The 19,844-nt window shown below is 36.7% G+C and overlaps 1 protein-coding gene across 8 annotated transcripts in view; it reads left to right on the forward strand.

Annotated features, from left to right (window-relative positions):
- RPS6KC1 (ribosomal protein S6 kinase C1) overlaps positions 1 to 19,844 on the forward strand; it is a 248,245-nt gene that overhangs the window by 165,441 nt on the left and 62,960 nt on the right. For 5 of the 8 annotated variants that reach the window (XR_009210687.1, XR_009210686.1, XM_058430373.1 and 2 more), the window contains 3 exons: positions 8,837 to 8,884; positions 9,453 to 9,585; positions 18,058 to 19,653. Coding sequence is in view for 6 of the 8 variants with exons in the window: in XM_058430373.1 (XP_058286356.1) it covers positions 8,837 to 8,884; positions 9,453 to 9,585; positions 18,058 to 19,653 (1,777 nt within the window). In the remaining 2 variants the exon portion in view is untranslated. Of the gene's footprint in view, positions 1 to 7,720; positions 7,769 to 8,836; positions 8,885 to 9,452; positions 9,586 to 18,057; positions 19,654 to 19,844 lie in introns of all 8 variants that reach the window. The other 3 variants (XM_032137687.2, XM_032137688.2, XM_058430374.1) reach the window with 1 other exon arrangement.

Genomic DNA, 19,844 nt, shown 5'->3' on the forward strand with positions numbered 1-19,844 from the left:
TACGAATAACATTTGATAATTATGCATGGTGTTAGGGGAGGAAAGAAAAGTTTTAATGCTCTAGGTTTGTTGTTCAAATCCATTTCTATAGAAGGATAACATTACCAGCTCTTGTAAATTTGCCCATCTGGTTAAAAATTCAGATCTAATACTAGTCAAGTATGGATTATCTTTGAAAGAGAATATAGTAACTACAATCATGTTCACATGAAAGTATGTTGGGAAAAACTTATTTGCAAAATTGGTCTTGTACTATTTTCTCTAGTTTCTTTATTTTGTTGATCTCATTCTTTCTGTTATCATTATTTATATGTGAATTACCAGGAGCATGACTTACACAGTTGATATCTCATTCAGATTATAAGCAGCAAACACAAATCAGGTTATATGCGACACCATTAAGGGATGCTCTGTGTTTGTCCTGTAGTCTTTTTGTTTCTTTTCTTTTTTTCAATAGTTTTTGGGGTACTGGTGGCTTTGGTTACACAGATAAGTTCTTTAGTGGTGATTTCTGAGATTTAAGTGCATCCATTACTTGAGCAATGTACACTGTACCCAGTGTGTAGTTTTATCCCTCACCCACCTCCCAGCCTTCCCTCCTGAGTCCCCAAAGTCCATTATATCACTCTTATGCCTTTGCATCCTCATAGCTTAGCTCCCACTTACGAGACCATATGATATTTGGTTTTCCATTCCTGAGTTACTTCACTTAAGAGTAATGGCCTCCACCTTCATCGAAGTTGCTGCAAAAGACATTATTTCATTTCTTTTTATGGCTGAGTAGTATTCTATGGAGTATATATACACCACATTTTCTTTATCCACTCATTGGTCGCTGGGCACTTAGGTTGGTTTGGTATCATTGCCGTTGCTAATCGTGCTGCTATAAACATGTATATGCATGTGTCTTTTTCATATAATGACTTCTTTTTCTTTGGGTAGCTACCCAGTAGTGGGATTGCTGGATCGAATGGTAGTTCTACTTTTAGTTCTTTAAGGAATCTCCATATTGTTTTCCATAGTGGTTGTACTAATTTTCTGTAGACTTAAGCATTATTTTAACTTGTATTAATTGTTCTGGAGTCCCATGAAGTAAGTGGCACTAAAGTAGAGACAGACAGTCCCTCAAATTACCCAAGTAGTCTTTCTTTTAAAAGGTATTGGAGCTGAAGTTATTTTCAGGGACTTCCAGACTTCCAGTGTCAACATTTAAATTAAATATCTAAAAAGATTCATGAATGGGGAGACACTGAATCCCCACTGAAGGGAACTCTCCACACTTCTTCACCACAGTCATAGTGTCTTCATAGTAGCATATCTCTTTTCTCTTCTCCATATTATTTTTCTTTATTTGCTTAAAAATAATCATCATTTGATACTTTTTGATCATTTGGTGTACCCCTTCTCCCTCTTTTCTTTGCAAAGATGGTTGCCTACTTAAATATTAGTCCTTTCTTAATTCTAGTTAACAAATAGACTCAAACCTGTAATCAGTTGGAGCTTTTCCTACTACTATTCTGACAGAAAAGTGGGAAAAGTGAAACTTGTGGAATTGAAGAACAGATGAGGCTAATCCTTAAGGAATAAGTTGCCTGCTTTTTCTTTTTTTTTCCCCCAGTTAGGAGCAATTATTTCATGTATTAGTATGGGCAAAGATGAAGTAATCTCTTCTGTTAGACCATATGCTAATATAGGGCTGATAAGTAAGTGTGAAAAATGAAAGGGAGAAATACATTAATTGTATTCTTTGAATAAGGTATGCTATCCAAGATAATTATTTCATGGCAGTTTTAGTTATAGTACTTGTTTTATCATGAAATAAAAGATTGTTTTAGGAGCCTTTTATTGGAAAGACAATTGTATCAAGCTAGTACAAATTAGATTTTTGTCTTCATAAAGGTGAGCAAACCCATGGGCAGTTTTTAAATTGATGTGTTCTAGTCTACAAATGAACAAATTCTGTTTGAGGGTTAAAGAAGCTATTATTTTGTCCTTTATGCTGACAGTTTCATTACAGATTGGCCTACTGTTGGCATTAAAAAAAATGTTTGGCTCCTTATGATCTTTGTGCATGCAACTATAATATTAATGCAGCACCATAGCACTGTTCATTAAGAAATGACTTTAAATGAGGTTTAAGCACGTAAATTTGGAAAAGATACAGATGTTAAATGCAGTCGTTTCTCTTTGTGTACAGCTGTATGGCTAATAATTTCCAAGCGGCTAAAGCTCTTGTTAGCAGGAGTGCTGGTGTGTTAAGAATGGCTCTATAAATAACTTTAAGAACTGAAGTTGAAGGTGCTTCTTTTAAAGACTATTGTTAACTAAACATTATTGCCAAACAGATGGAAAGCATTCACCAGCCTGATGTTTTTGGGTCTAATTATATTATCACCAGCCCTGTACGGCTCAGTTGAAGAGGTGTATCCAGAGGCCAATTTATAATCATTTAGCCAACACCTGTTTGGGAGAAATTGACAGTCAAAGGGCACATTTTAAAAAAATCACATATGTTCTTGTGTTTATTGCCTCAATGTGAACATTGTCTAGTTGCACACAAACTTCGTAGGAGAAGAAAGTAAATATAAACAAAGCAGCATTTCCCAGCCATGTTTATCCATCTTAATTTGCTTTTTTTTTGGAGATAGAGTCTCACTCTGTTGCTCAGGCTGGAGTGTGGGGTGGCGCGATCTCAACTCACTGCAACCTCCGCCTCCTGATTCAAGCAATTCTCATGCCTCACTCTCCCGAGTAGCTGGGATTACAGGCATCCACCACCATGCCCGGCTAATTTTTGTATTTTTAGTAGAGACGAAGTTTCACCACGTTGGCCAGGCTGGTCTTGAACTCCTGACCTCAGGTGATCCACCCACCTTGGTCTCCCAAAGTGCTGGGATTACAGGTGTGAGCCACTGCGCCCAGCCGGTTTGGCCTTTTTATCTGATCTGCTTCATGCTTCATGACTAAGTGAGATCAGTAAGGAGGTATCACTCCTGATTTGTGCAGGTATATTTTGTTGAGTCAATTAAGGGGCTTTTAATAGGGACAAGTTCTTTCCTTTGGTTATACAGCTTCCATGCCTTTTACCTAGTGAGATGTGTTCTACTTCATATAGATATGTCTTGTTCAAATAGAATTGGCTTTCTGGTAAGTGACTTAAAAGTCACACCTCATATAGGCCCGGTGCGGTGGCTCATGCCTGTAATCCCAGCACTTTGGGATGCCAAGGCAGGCAGATCATGAGGTCAGGAGATCGAGACCATCCTGGCTAACACGGTGAAACCCTGTATCTACTAAAAATACAAAAAATTAGCCGGGCATGGTGGCAGGCGCCTGTAGTCCCAGCTACTTGGGAGGCTGAGGCAGGAGAATGGCATGAACCCAGGAGGCGGAGCTTGTAGTGAGCCGAGATCGCACCACTGCACTCCAGCCTGGGCAACAAAGCAAGACTCTGTCTCAAAAAAAAAAAAAAAAAAGTAACACCTCATATAAAAACAAATGAGACTTAAGGAACACTAAATGTCTTCACAGATTCAGCAGATGTTCAACAGATATTTATTGAGCTCTCCTTTGCAGAAGGGCCATGGTGCCTCCTTTTACATTCTTGATATGTTGATTTAACTCTTAAAGTTCACAAATGTGTTTTCATGTTTTGAAGGCTCAAGATTTGTGTTGATTATAACTCAAAAGGCAGCTATGGAGAGAATAAGTCTATCCTATCTGAAAAAAAAGTCAAACCCTTTGTTTCAACTGATGATCCCACTATTTCATTTTAGTGTTTTTCCTTCTTCTGACATACTTTACTATTGAAAGGCTTATATATATCACCTCTGTTTTCTTATCACTCATTATTAACTCTGTGCAATCTGGCTTTTATCCTCAGTTCATTGTACAGTGAACTGTACAATGCTGTATTGAAAGTTACACATGACTTCCTAACTGCCCTAACCAGTGATGGTTTCTCAGTCCTCATTCTTCATGGCTTCTCTCTGTTGTTTAGCATAGATTACACTCATCTTAAGCATTCTCTTTCTCTGTCATCTGAACCACTATGTTTTCTCTTTGTACTTTTCTCACTACACTTTTGGTTATTATTTACTCACAATATTTCAACTATGTATATTTTCAAAATTCAGAAATAAATAGTATAGCTTAGCAGTTAAAGAGGAAGAAACCTGGAGCCAGACTGCCCTCTACCACTTATTATCTTTGTGAGTATGGACAAAGTCCTGAGGTTAAAGAAGTTCCAGTGTTTCAGAGTGCACCTCAGAGAGTACAATCAGTTTATGTTTATTTCCTTATCTGTAAACTTGATTAATAAAAGATACCTCCCTCTTTGGATTGTTGAGAGAATTACATGATTTAATTCCTTAAAGCCCAGCACAGTGCCTGATATAAAGGAAGTGTCCCAGTGGGATTCATTCTTGTGTCTTTAGTTTTTATCTTTATGGAGAGTGCTCAAATATAAATCATTAGTACTGACTTATTTTTCTAAGCTCTATTCCCATGTCGTCATCTACCTTATAAACTTTTAGAGTTGAATTCACTAACCATATGTTTATTAAACATTTACTGTGTGAGAACAGTGTGTTATGTGATAGAATAATTTTTATGCTGTTGGTTTTCTGTTGCTGTCGTAACAAATTACCACAAAGTTGGCAGCCTATAACAACTAAATTATTAAAGTTCTATAGGTCAGAAGTCTGACACAGTTACTGGGTTGAAATCAAGATGGTGGCAAGACTATATTCCTTACTGGAAGCTCAGGAGAGGAATCTGCTTCCAAGCTCATTCAGGTTGTTGGCTGAATTCTGTTCTTTTCATAGAGTTGTAGGACTGAACTCTGTTTCTTTGCTGGCTGTCAGCCAAGGACTGCTCTATACTCCTAGAAGTTGCCTAGGTTCCTTCTTAGGCTTGCTATGAGATCCTAGAAACCTCTCTCCAGTTCTTGCATGCGGGCCTTTGCACCTGAGAGCCAGCAGCCGTGCATCCCTTTCATGCTTTGAATATGATTTCCCTTTCAGGCTTATCATTTCTGTGCTTTGCATTTCTTTTCATAGAAGATAGTTCTGTGTTTTTGAAATGGATTCATGTGATATTTTGGAACCCACCCAGATAATCCAGTGTAATCTCTCTGTTTTAAGGTCTGTACCTTAATTACATCTGCAAAGGCCTTTTTGCCAGTAACATAACACGTTCACAAATGTTGGGGATTCTTAGGGTATGAACATCTTTGGGGCCCATTATCCTGCCTTACAGCATGCCCATAAAGAGCTCGAAGTCTCACTGGGAGATAGACCCCCAAATCGAAGGGTTAGAGATGCTATAATATATGCTGGTGCTGTGTAAAACAGCAGAAGAAAGGAAGAAAGTAGTCAGTGTTACTGAGAAATACAGTGACATTTGTGCTGCGTATGGAAAGATGCATACTTGTTTGATAAGTGCCTGGGGGAACATTTCAGGGAAAAAGAAGCAATAATAGTGATAGCAGTAATAGCAACTGGCTGTACTTTTATAAGATTATCTTACTGAAATCCTCACAAGTGTTAGATACTGTTACCGACTATTATAGCTTCTACATAATAAGAATGTCTTATGTCCATAAGAAGACATGTCTGTAATGTCTTCTAATGTAGAATAGGAATGGTAAAATTATTTGACTGGGCCGGACCTGGTGGCTTATCCCTGTAATCTCAGCACTTTGAGAGGCCAAGGCAGGAGGATCGCTTGAGCCCAGGAGTTCAAGACCAGCCTAGGCAATATAGTGAGACTCCTGTCTTACAAAAAAAAAAAAAATTACCCGGGCATGGTGGCACATGCCTGTAGTACCAGCTACATGGGAGGCTGAAGTGGGAGGATCGTTTGAACCTGGGAGGTTGAGGCTGCAGTGAGCTAAAATCACACCACAGCACTCTAGCTTGGGTAGCAGAGTGAGACCTAGTCTCAATAAAAATAAAATAAAACAAAACAAAATAAAATAAATCATTGGCTTTTTTGGGAAGATTAATATTGATTACACCTGGGTAAAGTATAGCACATAGTAAATGCTTAAAACATGGCAGATTAGAGAATACAGGGTGGATAAGAGAAGTGCTTAGGAGGTAGAATTGATTTGATTGATTTAGAATTGATTCTAAATACTTGGTATTTAGAAGTTGCTCAGTGTATAATTGTTGAATCCTGGATCAGTCACTTGTTCCGAAGGTGGGAGACAGGAGACAGTTCAGAGTAACTTAGACCACGTTTGGTTTCAGAGCATGCATGGAAGATGGTCTTACTTAGTACTACAGGAGGAGCAGCAGGCTGTTTGTTTGGTGAAGGCAGGGCCCTGGGAAGGGGATATGAGGTACCTGTGAGAATATTTTATTTAAATTAATGGAAATTTAAATAGCGTAGGTCAAACACTTAGAAGACAAAGATAAAGTTTTCACTATTTTTTCAACTTTAATATCTAAAATGGAATTTTCCATCTTCTCGAACTGGTTTCCCATCTCAACTTCCTTGTTTCTTCTCACCTTTTAAAAATTCTTTTATTTTTTTCAAGCTTAACATCTTTTTTTTTCATCCTTAGTTTCTGTCTTTCCTTACCCAGTGGTGGGCTGGTAAATGTTTGACAGTCAGCTCTCTGGTAGGGGGAAGAAGGCTCATTTGCAGTGTTTGCTGATTTCTGTAGTACAAATCCGCCTGCCATGGCCAATTTCAGTCTGTGGCTGCTTTTGTTCTATAATGACAAAGTTGAAAAGCTGTAACAGAGACTGCATAGGCCTGCAGAGCCTAAAATATTTACAGTCTGGCCCTTTAAAGAAAAAGTTTGCCAATCTTTGCTGCAGTAGTTTTTCCAAAATAATAAAGCTTTAATAGGGTAGGATATTTTCATACTTCTGTTAATTTATTTTATCCATCAAGATGAGGGGTGGGACTGAGTAGTTTAAGGGGGCATTGTGTGAGAGGATATGAAGGGTCTTGAGGTCATTTTATGAGCTTAAGCTTTTTCCCTCAGTGAGATAAGAAGAGTGCCACGTTCTAACTTATGTTTTAAAAAGAAAACCCTGGCCGCTGTTTTGAGGATAGACCACAGGGCAGCAAAGATGGAAGCAGAGAGATCAGTTGGAACACTGTAGTTACAAGTTAGGTAAGAGTTGGTCTTTGCTTGAATCAGAGTAATAACTGTGGAGGTGGTAAGGTGAGTTCAGATTCTGGATACATTTTGAAGACAGAGCTGACAGGATTTGCCGGTGGTGGAAAGGGGTGTTAAGTCGAGTCCAGGGTGAAGAGATACCAAAAGGATGCCTTAGGCTAGAGCCTGAGTTATTGAGATCACATTATAGCAAGTTGCTACATAGGAGATTTTAGGAAGAAAATTGAGACTTGAACAATTTTTTTGAACCACTTCCTGTTGATCATATATGTTCCAAGAGGAAAAACTCTGTTTAAAATAATATTTCCTTTACTTCTAAGAAATACATTTTAAAATACTATAGGAAACAGTAATGTTTCTAAAATACGGCATTTTTAGAAAAGGAAACCATAATAAAACCTATTTTGGATAAGATTATTTTGATCCTGTAATTTGCTGACTTAAAAAAATTTATTCAGAAATGAACAATTTTGAGGAGGGGATTGAATTTCAGCCCTGCCCTACTCTTAAAGTTTAGTTTAAAGCTAAGAGTTAATGTTTCATTGTATTGTTAATGCATTATTACTCGTGTCTTTTATGTAGGTTTTACTTGTAATGGACACAAGGACAGAACAGACTTTCATTTTAAAAGTAAGTAAAATTTGTAGCCAGGCGCGGTGCCTATAATTCCAGCACTTTGAGAGGCTGAGGTAGGCAGGTCACCTAAGGTCAGGAGTTCGAGACCATCCTGGCCAACGTGGTGAAACCCCGTCTCTACCAAAAATACAAAAATTAGCCGGGTATGATGGTGGGCTTCTATAATCCCAGCTACTCGGGAGGCTTAGGCAGGAGAATCGCTTGAACCCAGGAGGCAGAGATTGCAGTGAACCAAGATTGCACCATTGCACTCCAGCCTGGGCAACAAGAGTGAGACCCTGTCTCAAAAAAAAAAAAAAAAAAAAAAAAAAAGTAAGTAAAATTTATATGTTTAATGAATTTAAAATTTTAATTTCAAATTATGCTTCTGAAAGAAAAGTTAATATTTTAGTTAATATTTAGTTAATATTAACTAAGTAGTTAATATTTCCCTCCCCCCCCAGGTTTTAAATGTCCTTTTATGTTGTTTCTGGTGATGTTTATTTACTTTTCTTTCTATCCTTTCATCACGGTTGATAGCATGCATTTAACAACTTTTTTTTGATACAGAGTATGGAGGAAACAATTTGGATAAATTGAAGAACCATTTCGTATTGTTTGAATGTGTGGTGCGTTGTTTAAATACATCTCAAGAACATTTTGTTCAATTGTGAAGACTACACACAGTCTCACCTTCGATTATCACTACAGTTCTGAAGAGCTAAAATTTTGCCTTAAAGTCTTGTTACAGGTATTTTGGGAAAATGTTATCTACATTCCTGGTCCTCTTTTTGATCTAAATTCAATTTTGATTCTATACATAATGCAATTTATAACTAAATGAATAAGGAGAGAAAGAACCCTCAATTTTGAAATTTTGAAATTGTATTTGGAATGGGCTGTGATAGTACATATTCCTAAAATATCCTAATTTAAGCATTTCCACAGCATTCAGAAGGTGAATTTATTAATTTTATATTTCTTTTTCTGATGCTTTTTTTATTTGCTGATAAGGCATGGCAGTAGGTCACATTGACACATACTGAAACATTATGTGCATTATTACTCGTGTCTTTTATGTAGGTTTTACTTGTAATGGACACAAGGACAGAACAGACTTTCATTTTAAAAGTACTGAAACACATTTTGTGTGTGTGTGTGTGTGTGTGTGTGTGTGTGAATATACTTTATCATTGACATTTCTTTAGAAACAGAGTATGACACCAGAAAACAGACAAACCTTATTCCTTGTAAGAGGACTTAATATTGTTTGTACTTTTGGGGGATAGGATTTTAAAATTGCCTGCTTAATCTAAGAATACCTTTTGCGTCTCAGGAGTTTGCATTGCTCTTACAATGTCTACTGCTTTAAAGATATAGATAAGTAAAATAAAACTTAAGAAAAGGTCACAGAGAAATAACTGTGTGTCATCCTGATGACTTAGTTTGAGAGCATTTCTAATAAAAACACTGACCCACGTAATTGATTTTAATGGCAGCTTTGTGGCATCTTCCTTCTCTGGATTCACGCCAGATGCCATCAGCAGAGCCTCCAGGGACTGGGGGGCATAGAGCAGCAGATGAGTGGTTTCTCTGAAGCCCAGAGTAACTCGGATAGATTAGTTTGGTTGATAAACACAGAGCACAGCAGGCTCCAAAGGCAACTGAGGATACAACTGACCTTTTTGTTCTCTGTCAGGGTCTAAGGAAAAGCGGTGAATACAGCAGGAACAGAAAGACCATCATCCCCCGCTGTGTGCCCAACATGGTGTGTCTGCATAAGTACATCATCTCTGAGGAGTCAGTATTTCTTGTGCTGCAGCATGCAGAAGGTTGGTTTGTAGTTTGGATTCTTTATGCAGTGAAGAATGTCACCTACTTAGCTTCCAGTTTCTCTCTGTCATTTCATGAGCAGATAGAATATATGAAACACGTTTAAGAAACCATTTCCTTTTCCTTTGCTCTACCTCCCTACTTTGAGTTGTGAGGGAAAATGAAAACCCAGGTGAACAGCAGATTTCATGTGAACTATGGTACCACTTGTAGATTTACTTCACTACTTACTTTCTCATGGAATTTACCTAATATAATGAGAACTTTAATGTGAATGTGTGCTAAGAGAGCTAGATTTTATTTTAGTGGTATTTTGTTCGCTTGTTCCCTGCTAAAAGGATACATTATGTTAGATGACTAAAATGAAAAGCATCCCCTGAAGAATTAATTAATTACTTCCTTCTTTTAGAAGCCAAGGGTGTTTGCTTAACATTTGACATTATCTAGTTATTCTGATCTGAGTTTTTATGAATACAGCCATTGGCATCACATATGGGTACAAAGCAGAGGCACAGTTCTCTGCCTTCAAACTATTTATGAAATTTCAGCTCTTTGTAGAGGGAACAGGTGGCAAAAAATATTATGTTTTGATTTTTTTTGCCCTTTAATACCTGAATTTAAATAAATAGTCTTTTATTTAAGATGACTGAAAACAGCATATAAATATAAATTCATTTAATACATATTGCCATTTGGCTTTTAAGAGATGTTCGTAAAATAGTAAAAAAAATTTTAATTGTTTTCCGTATTTCGTGAAGGCATTATTATTTTTATATAACTATTGTACTTCACTAATAGGCATAACATTTGTATTTAATACAATTTTTTAGGAAAAGAAGTCATTGCTTTCTGGAATGAGGTCTCATATGATAATGAATGCAAGATTTTTGATGGGGGCAATAAACAATTAATATTATTTATTGTGAAGTACAGCACAAGATAACTACAGATGGAGGGAAGACCTCCATATGCAGTATTTAATAGGAAATTCAGAAGGGGCTCTATGGTCTCTCAGGTATTGAGTTAATTGTGTGTGTGAATTGGATAACTAATTCACCTTTGTTCAGACATTATAGACAGCTTTTATCTGAGGATACCAGTGCATTACAGACATTATTGAATTAGAGGTCATGTCATCTGATAGCGAAATACAGCCACCTCTGGTGTGGAACAAAATAACTTGCGTAGTAATAATCCATAATAATTTAGAACAAGGTCAGTAGGATGAATGTAATTATAGTCAATATTCTATTACCCAGTGTGGATTATTCATGTTGGAGATAATCTATGGCAAAATTTTCAATCTTAACTTACCTCTGTTATTTGTAGCTGTATCTTCCTCTTCTTCCTCTTCCTTCTCCAAATCATTTTTCAGTTTTTTTCTACCATCTTCTCACCATCCCTTATACCTCTTGAAACTGATGTTTCAATTGATTTTACTTGAATAATATAGAAAATTTTTATAATCTCTTAAAGTCATAAACTTATGACTTTTAAATTTTCTACTATTTTAGATCCTTCTTTACTATCGACCATACCTGACTGAATGGTCACATGACCATAAAATTTGTCTCTTTTGACCATTCATTTTAGGTGTCTATTGTTTAATTTTAAGATTGTTTTATAATATAAAGATAGTAAATTATAGTGCAAATAGGGACTCTGGATTAATTAAATATTCAGCAAATTTATTGAGCATGTACCATATAGTGGCTCCTTTCTAGGTGAACAAGACAAGACAAGAAAATTCTTTTTTTTTTTTGGTTGGGGGGTGGTCAGGGTCTTGCTCTGTCTCCTAGGTTAGAGTGCTATGGTACAATCATAGCTCACTGTAACCTTGAACTATTGGGCTCAAGTGATCTCCCACCTCAGCTGGGATTACATGTGTGCACCACCACATCTGGCTAAGTTTTAAAATTTTTTGTAGAGATTGGGTCTCTCTATGTTGCCCAAGTTGGTCTTAAACTCCTGGCCTCAAGCGATTCTCCTGCCTCAGCCTCCCAAAATGCTGGGATTGCAGGTGTGAGCCACCACGCCAGGCCTGAAACTTAAATTCTTGTTGTGAAAAGTCAAACAGAAAAACAAAAAGCAAGAGAACATTGGATAATAAAAGGAACTATACAGATCTTTAACAAAGGGAGATCTAATAGATAACAACTGGGGGACTATGTTGAATTAAGTAGTCAAGGGAGCCCTCTCTGAGAAGGTGGCATTTAAGAGAAGTTCTGAATGGCAAAAGAAACAATCATTTGAATGTAAGATACAGATACAGGGATGAGTGTAAAAACAAACTTGGGATGTTTGATGACCAAGAAAGGCATCATTTGGTTGGAATGGAGCAGAGTGAGGACAACGTGAGGCACATGTTGGTACACGAGGCTGTTGGAGAAGTAGGCAGGAGCCTTGTACAGCAGAGTAAGGACTTTGGCTTTTATTCAAGTGCATTGAGAAACCATTGGACTTCTTAAGGGGTGACAGAATCTGATTTACATTTTAAAAAGGTCACTGGCTCTTGTATGGGGAATGGGTTGTAAAAAGGCAAGAATAGAAGCAGTAAAAAGACTAATACAGGAGGCTAGTCAAAAGGTGCTGCTAGCTTGGCCTTCTGGGGCACCAGTCGAGATGTTTGAGGGTAGAGTCAATGGGACCTGTGATGGATTTGAGATTAGGAAGAGGAAAATCTACAGTAATTTCTCAGATTTGGCTTGAGCAATGCAGTGAACTGGGTGATGAACAGTGTGTTTTCTTTTACACATCAGTGGCACCTCCGTAGATGAGGAAGTTGGCTTATGTCATAGAAAAGTAACTTTTCATATGTGTGAATAGTTATTACTGAGAAAGCAAACCCTGAACAGTTGTTTTCTCCATAACATGAATGCTTTGAATACTTATGATTTGTGGCTTTATCTTTCCACTGCTTACAGAACTACTCATGATTTATGTGAGTCTCTTGGACTCTTTCTTTCCATTTTTAATTCATTTCATTAGAAATGTATTGAGTGCTTGCTGGGACACAGACATAGTTCTAATTTGGCAGTGAACAAAACAGAAGACTTTGCCTGCATGGAGCTTACATTACATTACATTATAGAGGCAGAACAGACAATAAGCAAATATTTAAGTAAATATATGACAGATGGAGGTAAATATGCTATGGAGAAAAATTAAAGGAAAGGGGAAGGGAATGCCAAAGAGGTGAGAGGGGTGGTTTGCTATTTTATATAGGGTGGTCATCTTATTGAGAAGGGACATTTGACCAGAGACCTTCAGGAAGCGAGAGAGGGAGCAGTGTGGATATGTAAGGAAAGGATGTCTTGGCAAGAGGAAACAAATAGGTCCACAGGCTTAGAGGCAGGGGTGTGCTTGGTGTCCAAGAAACAGCAGGATCAGCGTGGCTGGAGCGGAACAGGAGTGGTAGGAAGAATGCTTAGAGAAGTGAGGAGGCAGGCAGGCAGATCCTGTATAGCATTGTAGGCCACGTTAAGAACTGGACTTTTATTCTAAATGAGATAAGATGTTATTGGGGCATGCTGAGCAAAGGAGTGATGAGATAGGAATCATTGGCTGCTCTGTGGAAAACAATGTTGGAGAGCAGAAGGAAAACCAGGGAGACCAATTTGGAAGTTGCTGCAGCACCCCAGGTGAAAATGCTGATGGCTTGGACAAGGTATTAGTGTGTAGATCAGGAGTCCCCAGGCCACAGACAGGTACCTGGAGGTGAGTGGCAGACAAGTGAACATTACTGCCTGAGCTCCGCCTCCTGTCAGATCAGCAGTGGCATTAGATTCTCATAGGAGCACAAACCCTATTGTGAACTGCACATGCGAGGGATCTAGGTTGCACACTCCTTATGAGAATCTAATGCCTGATGATCTGAGGTGGAACAGTTTCACCCCAAAACAGTTTCCACCCCCACCCCCACCCCTGTCCCACCCATGGAAAAACTGTCTTCCATGAAACTGGTCCCTGGTGCCAAAAAGGCTGGGGACTGCTGGCATAGGTGGTGAAGAATGGTTATTAGAGTCTGAATGTATTTTGAAGGTAGAATGGGCATGATTCTGTTTTACATGATTTCGAAGTTTTTGGCTCAAATAATTGAAATAATGGAGTTTCCATTTGCTAAGCTGTAGGAGAAGTAAGTTTAGAAGGAAAATCAGGGATTCCATTTTGGACATGTGAATTTGAGATTCTTATTAAATATTCAGGTGATGTTGAGTAGACAGGATATATCAGTCAGGATTTTAGGAGAGAGGTTTAAAATATTTACTATTCCTTTTAATAAAGCCCTTTCTTAAACTGTTTGAAAGAGAAAGGTGAGGAAACAAAATGTATTCAGTCAAGGCCATGAGAGTTTAAGTTTCTAAGATTAGGGATTATGTAATATTCATCATGTGTATGATGAATTAGCAAAATATTTGGTATTTAGAAGGTGCTCAGTGTATAATTGTTGAATACTGGGTCAGTCAAAGATGAAAGACCAAATTAAAAGGCAGAAGTTCCAAAAGTCTCTGACTGTGGATATACAAAATAGAAAGGAGGTAGAAAAGAATTTCTCTACAAGTTACTTAAGGCCCCAAGGAGTAAAATGATTCTCCTTTTATTAATTAGTTTTCTAAAATTATAAAACTAATTTATAAAATAAATTCAAACAAAATAGAAGTCTATAAAGTAAAAATAAAAATTATCCCTCCCTATTCACTTTGTTGCCCAGACCTATTCCCCAGAAATAGGCACTCTTTTAACAGTAATTATATATCTTCCAATAACTTTCTATGTTTATAAACATTCACTCCCTACCTGTCTGTTTTTAAAAAACTTAAATGGGTGTTACATATTGCCTTGAGCTTGCATTTTTTCCCCCATCTCAAAAGTGTGCCTTGGACGCATTTAGTATATCTTTATCAGTATATTTAGGTCCGTATTAAGGGAGGCATACAGTATAGTGATTAAAAATAAGGACTATGGAGCCATGCTATGTGAATGTAAATGCTGGCTCACCATTTCTAGTGTGACTTTGGGCAAGTTATTTAACCTTTCTGTGTCTCAATTTCCTCATCTGTAAAATAGAGATAATATTAATTACCTACCTTATAGGGTTGATGTGAGGATTAAATAGTTGTATATGTAAAATGCTTAGAATAGTACCTGGTACATGGTAAGCACTATGTATTTGCAAATGGCTATTATTAATTGATGTTTAAATTGTTTCCAGTACTCATATAAATACATGTATAAACATGTACTTATACATACATGTTTTTATTTGTTATATTTTTTGAGAATTATATGTAGGACAGATTTTTTTCAAGTTGAATTGCTTGGCCGAAAGATGATTTTGATTGCTGTGATAGCAGTGTTTTATCATACGTATGAAATTTAAGTCCTAATTCTGACCAAGCAAATTAAAAAACTTACTTTGCAATCTTATAGAAAAACAATAGACTTAAAATCTGAGGAGAGACAAAGAGTTTTAATTAAACATTATGAATTCTAATTTTTATATCTTAAAATGGTTCAATATCTACAATTTTATGTGCTTCAAAAAGACTTAGAAAAGTATCATTTACAGTCTTAGAGTGTTAAAAATTAGACAAATTTTATGCGCTTTAGCAATAACAGGTTTTTTTTTTAAGGCTAATATATGTCTTTGGAAGAACATATGACCCCCAAAACAACATTATACTTATAGATCCATATAGATTCTTACTTATAGATTCTTTTCCTTGAAAGGTTTTCAAAAAATTTGTAAAGATGTTATCTTTTTATAACTCAGTTTAATAAATATTTATTTAATACCTGTTTTACATGCTAGATAGAATCCTCTGCCTGCAGCTATTAAGGCTTTATAGTCCTATGAAGGAGATAATAAAAGCATAAAAGTAATATTAATATGATGTAAATGTCATAAGGAGTATGAAGGTGGATGATAGAGGATTGAGAGAAGATATATATTGTGTCCAGTTAAGGGATACATAGAAATTGGTAAAAGAGAACAGATTCTGAAGGACCTTCAAGAATAGGTAAGATTTTCACAAGCAGATACTGGGGAAACTATTAGAAAAAAACATCCCAAGTGTAAGCATGGTATGAGGAAAAGCCCATCTCATGAATTCTTTGTTGAGTAGGGGGAGAGGACCAAATCATGGGTTGATAAGTGTATTACTCAAAAGTTCAAATGCCTATGTGGAGTTGGTATATGATTCAGTAGATGGAAGGAACTTGGCCTCTTGAATGCAGAAATGGCATAAGATCTGTGCTGAAATGGAAGATTAATTAGGCAGCAATTAGTAGGGTAGAGTGATACAGGAGGGACTTAAAGTAAGGATCTAGTTGTAGTTATAGCATTATCCCCAAAAATGAAGTCTTTAAGTACATTGAATTTTAGATTTCAGTAGTTTATTCAGGTGGAATTGGCCTAGGAATGAATGAAGCTTTTCTTAGAACTTTATTAAAAGGTACCGTTTCTTGCTGATCAGTGGAACTTTATGGATTGCTTATATGGTACATCTCATCATCTGATTTAACAAGCAGTGACTTTTATGTCCTGGACATTGTGTAAGCAGTAGACATACAAAGATGAAAAAGACTTGATCCTTTCCTCAAAGTAGTCATCATCTAGGAGAATTGAAAACCACCCAAATCATTTTATTTGGATTGCATACAAGAATTTTAGTTTTAGGTTCAAGCATTGTTAGAGTGCCACAATATGGGTATTTGTGGTAAGAGAATATGAGTATTGTTGTCAATAGACTAAAGAATATAGATTCAATGCATAGCTCCTTATAAACTTCCGTTGAAATATGGGGAAATGTGAAACACTGAGTATACTCTAAAGAGGACAGAAAGCATTAGCTAAGAAAAAAATGAGAGGAAAAAGTTGAATGTCATAATATCCTATACCACTAACTGTTATCAAAATGGGGAAGATGATACAAAAATTAGCTGGGTATGGTGGCACACGCCTGTAATCCCAGCTACTTGGGTGACTGAGGCAGGAGGATAACTTGAACCTAGGAGGTGGAGGCTTATAAGCTGAGATCCCGCCACTGCACTCCAGTCTGAGCTACAGAGTGAGACTCTAAGAAAAAAAAAAAAAGTTAAATAAATAAAATAGGGAAGATAGTTAACTAGATCGCTGCTACAAAGAGGTGTATGAGAATCCTAGGATTAATATTATGACAATTAGCCTTTATTGAGCATTTATTCTATGCTAGGTACCATGTCAGGTGCTATATGTATTTATTGAATTTCTCGAAATGAAATGTGAAATAGGAAGAGGTATTTTTGATGTTTCCATTGACTTTTTTACACATGCGATTGACTGTCAATGGTTATTTTCCTTAAGGTTTAGGTACCCTTGGCATATAATGCTTAATGATTACAATAAATATGTGCTGAAAAATTGTCTTCTTTATATGAATAGAGGGATTTATTTTTAACACATTATTCTTAATTTTTCATTTCTTTGCAACTACAATTCTGTCTCCACAAAGTATACTTCCGCAGTTACTGCTTTTGAGATTTCTGGATCAAATTTAATTAATTATTCTTTCTTATAATACTGTTTCTAGTCACTACTGTTATAGCAGGTTTTTGGTACTTAGCTATAATTGTTTAACAAAAAAATTATAATTGACAAAGGGATTGAGGTGTTTTAATGGTTAAAATAAAAGGAAACTGGTGAAATAATAACTACAAGTATTGCTGTTAAAATACTGGATTTTTTTTATTTCTCTGATTTACATGAAAGTGATTTTTATGATTTTAGTTTTAAAGATACATGTCAGAATACACAGTCAGAATTTCCATAGCTTGCTTCATTAATGGTTGCCCAATTAATTTTCCTCAATAGCTTTACTTATACAACATATTACATGTAAGGCTGGGCATAAGAGGGGAAATATTAATATGTCATTTATAAAGGCATAATTATATACCACATGCCAAATTCCTCCAATCCTAGACTGGACATTTTCAAAATGGAATAATATTGTTGCTTTTTCCCCCCATTGTAGTATACAATTTTAAACAGCACTTATTTATGTATTTCCACTTGACCAAGGGGCCATGCATGAAAAAATTATTGTGTAAACAGAACATAATCAGATTATTGTATAAACAGAACATAATCAGATGTTTCTAAGACTAAATGATATTTAACTTTAGAGTAGAATTTTAGCTGTGAAATTTCATATTAGTATGTGTTATAACTAATTTCCCTTCAAAGGAAGAAATAGGTTGTCACTTAAAAAAAAATTGATATCAGGAGATATGCTTGAAACCATACTCATCAGTCAGCAATAACAAGCATTTTATTAAATATGCTTATCTTATGGCACACTTGATATTAATGGGTGTTATTGACTTGTTTTGATTGATTTTTAAGATAGTTTTTGTTTTTCTAATGGCTTAAATAAATGTCAATTTGGAGATCTTAATACTTTTGTTTGTTTTATTATACTTGTTCACAGGTGGCAAACTGTGGTCATATATCAGTAAATTTCTAAACAGAAGTCCTGAAGAAAGCTTTGACATCAAGGAAGTGAAAAAATCTACACTTGCAAAAGTTCACCTGCAACAGCCAACTTCTAGTCCTCAGGACAGCAGTAGCTTTGAATCCAGAGGAAGTGATGGTGGAAGCATGCTTAAAGCTCTGCCTTTGAAGAGTAGTCTTACTCCAAGTTCTCAAGATGACAGCAACCAGGAAGATGATGGCCAAGATAGCTCTCCAAAATGGCCAGATTCTGGTTCAAGTTCAGAAGAAGAATGCACTACTAGTTATTTAACGTTATGCAATGAATATGGGCAAGAAAAGATTGAACCAGGGTCTTTGAATGAGGAGCCCTTCATGAAGACTGAAGGGAATGGTGTTGATACTAAAGCTATTAAAAGCTTTCCAACACACCTTGCTGCTGACAGTGACAGCCCCAGCACACAGCTGAGAGCTCATGAGCTGAAGTTCTTCCCCAACGATGACCCAGAAGCAGTTAGTTCTCCAAGAACATCAGATTCCCTCAGTAGATCAAAAAATAGCCCCATGGAATTCTTTAGGATAGACAGTAAGGATAGCGCAAGTGAACTCCTGGGACTTGACTTTGGAGAAAAATTGTATAGTCTAAAATCAGAACCTTTGAAACCATTCTTTACTCTTCCAGATGGAGACAGTGCTTCTAGGAGTTTTAATACTAGTGAAAGCAAGGTAGAGTTTAAAGCTCAGGACACCATTAGCAGGGGCTCAGATGACTCAGTGCCAGTTATTTCATTTAAAGATGCTGCTTTTGATGATGTCAGTGGTACTGATGAAGGAAGACCTGATCTTCTTGTAAATTTACCTGGTGAATTGGAGCCAACAAGAGAAGCTGCAGCAATGGGAGCTACTAAGTTTACACAAACTAATATAGGGATACTAGAAAATAAACTCTTGGAAGCCCCTGACGTTTTATGCCTCAGGCTTAGTACTGAACAATGCCAAGCACATGAGGAGAAAGGCATAGAGGAACTGAGTGATCCCTCTGGGCCCAAATCCCATAGTATAACAGAGAAACACTATGCACAGGAGGATCCCAGGATGTTATTTGTAGCAGCTGTTGATCATAGTAGTTCAGGAGATATGTCTTTGTTACCCAGCTCAGATCCTAAGTTTCAAGGACTTGGAGTGGTTGAGTCAGCAGTAACTGCAAACAACACAGAAGAAAGCTTATTCCATATTTGTAGTCCACTCTCAGGTGCTAATGAATATATTGCAAGCACAGACACTTTAAAAACAGAAGAAGTATTGCTGTTTACAGATCAGACTGATGATTTGGCTAAAGAGAAACCAGCTTCTTTATTCCAGAGAGACTCTGAGACTAAGGGAGAAAGTGGTTTAGCGCTAGAAGGAGACAAGGAAATACATCAGATTTTTGAGGACCTTGATAAAAAATTAGCACTAACCTCCAGGTTTTACATCCCAGAGGGCTGCATTCAAAGATGGGCAGCTGAAATGGTGGTAGCCCTTGATGCTTTACATAGAGAGGGAATTGTGTGCCGCGATTTGAACCCAAACAACATCTTATTGAATGATAGAGGTCAGGAACTTTTGCAAATGCATTTCTTTTTATTCGCTGTTGCTTCCAATTAACTGAGTAGGCGTTTTATCTTGTAATTAGTATCTTCATTTCCTGTCTAGAGCTTCATTATCAGTGCAGCAAATTCACCCCCAGTAATAGCTTCTAGTACTTAATGATGCCATTATTCTTAATGATACTGTTTTTAGCTA

This window comes from Hylobates moloch, unplaced genomic scaffold (assembly GCF_009828535.3).
Source record: "Hylobates moloch isolate HMO894 unplaced genomic scaffold, HMol_V3 SCAFFOLD_18, whole genome shotgun sequence".
Taxonomy (NCBI): Eukaryota; Metazoa; Chordata; class Mammalia; order Primates; family Hylobatidae; genus Hylobates; species Hylobates moloch.